The 2500-nt window shown below is 44.0% G+C and overlaps 1 protein-coding gene across 1 annotated transcript in view; it reads right to left on the bottom strand.

Moving 5' to 3' along the window:
- Window positions 1-2115, bottom strand: part of LOC125028805 — a 3108-nt gene extending 993 nt beyond the window's left edge. Inside the window, exons 1-2 of the mRNA XM_047618313.1 lie at window positions 1992-2115; window positions 1-1059 (exon numbers count right to left, since the gene is read on the bottom strand). The exon at window positions 1-1059 is cut by the window's left edge and continues 546 nt beyond it. Coding sequence (XP_047474269.1) covers window positions 1-1059; window positions 1992-2097 — 1165 coding nt within the window. The 5' untranslated portion in view covers window positions 2098-2115. The remainder of the gene's footprint in view (window positions 1060-1991) is intronic.
- Window positions 2116-2500: the final 385 nt, after the last annotated feature.

Below are 2500 nucleotides of genomic sequence, written 5' to 3'. Positions count from 1 at the left end.
GGTAAGCCTCCGAGTGGCCAATCACCATCCTGGCCTCGAGGCTTGGCAGGAGGCGACTGGCCATGACCCAGGTGGAGTTGTCCCACCACAGCCGAGTGTAGAAGGTGCCATGGAACATCGGCTTGAGGTTCTTTGTGCCGTGGATGTGGAGGCGCCGGTCGAAGTTCGACTGCAGGCAAAGGCCTCTTACCTGGATGGAGTTGACAGGCGCATTTTCACACGCAGGGCAAGGCTTGTATTTCTGGCAGGACGTTTTATGCCATACCCGTGGATAGTGAGAACTTCCCAAGGACACACACTGATCTGTCTCGGAGAGGGTTGAGTACAGAGGGTCAAAATTTTGATAACTAAGACGTCCATAGTTATTAGCATTCTCCCATGACATTGTGGTGAAGTTTGCCCGGACACCAAGCCATACATTAGTGCTGTACGCGGTGATGCAGATAGATTCTACACTGACAGCCATTATAAAAAGCTCCTCATTCTGTTCTTCACTCTTAGGAAGCGCCAGTGGTAAGCCGAGCACCCGACACATCTTTGCTGCATCCGAAAAGTATTCGTTTTCTGGGAGGACAAAGAAGTTCACCTTTTGGGAAGGACTGATAAGGTGTCTTGGCATCTGCTGAGACTCAACGTCGCCAACAAAGTTCCAGTCTTCGAGGACACTGGTTGACAGTATGGGCTTCTCTAAACCAAGCCGATTTTCAAAGCAATTGAACTGTCTTCTGTCTTGCCGGGAAAAGAACTTAGAATACATGAGGAGCTGCGCCATGTCCCCCGAGAAAGCCTGCGTGATGGCGTAACCCCCTCCAAGGCTGTCCTGATCTTGGCCCAGCACGAGCAGGCCTCCGGCAGCTAGGTTCGAGCCGACCTTCTTCTCGTTGTTGAGTGACACTTCCCCTTCCACTTCCGCGTTGTTGACCAGGACGTAGTTTTCAGTTGTGATCAGGTCAAAGGTCATGAAGATGTGAGTCCATGTATAGAGAGGAATAACAATATTGATAGTTAATCTATACCCCGGGGTCCAGATGACAAACTCCTTATTGATGAAATCGTAGTCTGAAAGTTGGAAAAGGTAATCTTAGTTTCCAGGAAAGACACGTAACTAAATACACATTATGTAAATAAACTGCACATATTGACAGGCATACCGCGTCAAATCCAAGCGAAACAAATGTCATAAATCATAAGAATGTAGATATGTAAATTCTGCTTCATACCTAAAAAATAACAACAAAAATGTCTAGAAGCGGGACTAACTCACTCAAGTGACAAAGAGCAAATGAATTACGAATGTCTTCAAGGAGAAATCATCATCACACACACACACACACACATACATACATACATACATACATACATACATACATACATACATACATACATACACACACACATACACACACATATATACATACATACACACATACATACATACATACATACATACATACATACATACATACATACATACATACACACACACACACACACACACACATATATATATATACACACATATATATATACATATATATATGTATGTGTGTGTGTGTGTGTGTGTGTGTGTGTGTACATATATATATGTATATAAATAAATATATAAATAAATATATATGTATATATATATAAATACACACACACACACACACACACACACACACACACACACACACAATATATATATATATATATATATATATATATATACATATACACATACACACACATATATCTACCCATACATATGTAAGTGCGCCGAACCGCGGTTGATTAGGAAAGGAATCCAATCAGGCAAGGGTGGCATTGCCAAATAACCTCTCATTAGTGGATTGAGGGAGGTCTATGTCTTGCAGTGGATGTACACAGACAGACACACACACACACACACACACACACACACACACACACACACACACACACACACACACACACACACACACACACACATCTACATAACTATCTATTCACATTTCCTGTGCTACACTCACATATCTTGATGTCCTCGTCCCCGACAGTGAAATACGACACGATCTTGTCCACGACGGGCATGAAGTGCCTGAACCTGAGCCAGGCGCACAGCGTGATGGCCGACATCTGGGGCACGTCTTTCCGGAACTCCAGGAGCGAGTCGGTCGACGCCTTGCCAGAGGCTTGGAAAAGGATGACGTGCTCGGAGGATGAGGCGGAATCTACGAAGGAAACGGAGTCCTGCAATGTCCTTGTGGTGTTCGCAGGACGTGGCTTTAGGTATCAGTTAGCGAACAGGAAAACTGCTTGTTGTGAAGGGGAAGGTGGTTTTGTTTCATATGATTGCGGGTGGTTCTGTGCTGAACGTATTGTATATATACAATATTTTGCCAATGACTAAAGCGTGTTGGGACAGTTGCATGCAATAGCTCAGATTTAGGTTGAAATAATAACGCCGCCTATATGTGACTGAAGAGGCGCAGGTAAAGGTGTATAACCTCTCTGACCATTTCATTTGTTTAGCAGTTTG

Source organism: Penaeus chinensis, chromosome 1 (assembly GCF_019202785.1).
Source record: "Penaeus chinensis breed Huanghai No. 1 chromosome 1, ASM1920278v2, whole genome shotgun sequence".
In the NCBI taxonomy this organism is placed as follows: Eukaryota; Metazoa; Arthropoda; class Malacostraca; order Decapoda; family Penaeidae; genus Penaeus; species Penaeus chinensis.
This window is presented reverse-complemented; position numbering and strand designations above follow the sequence as displayed.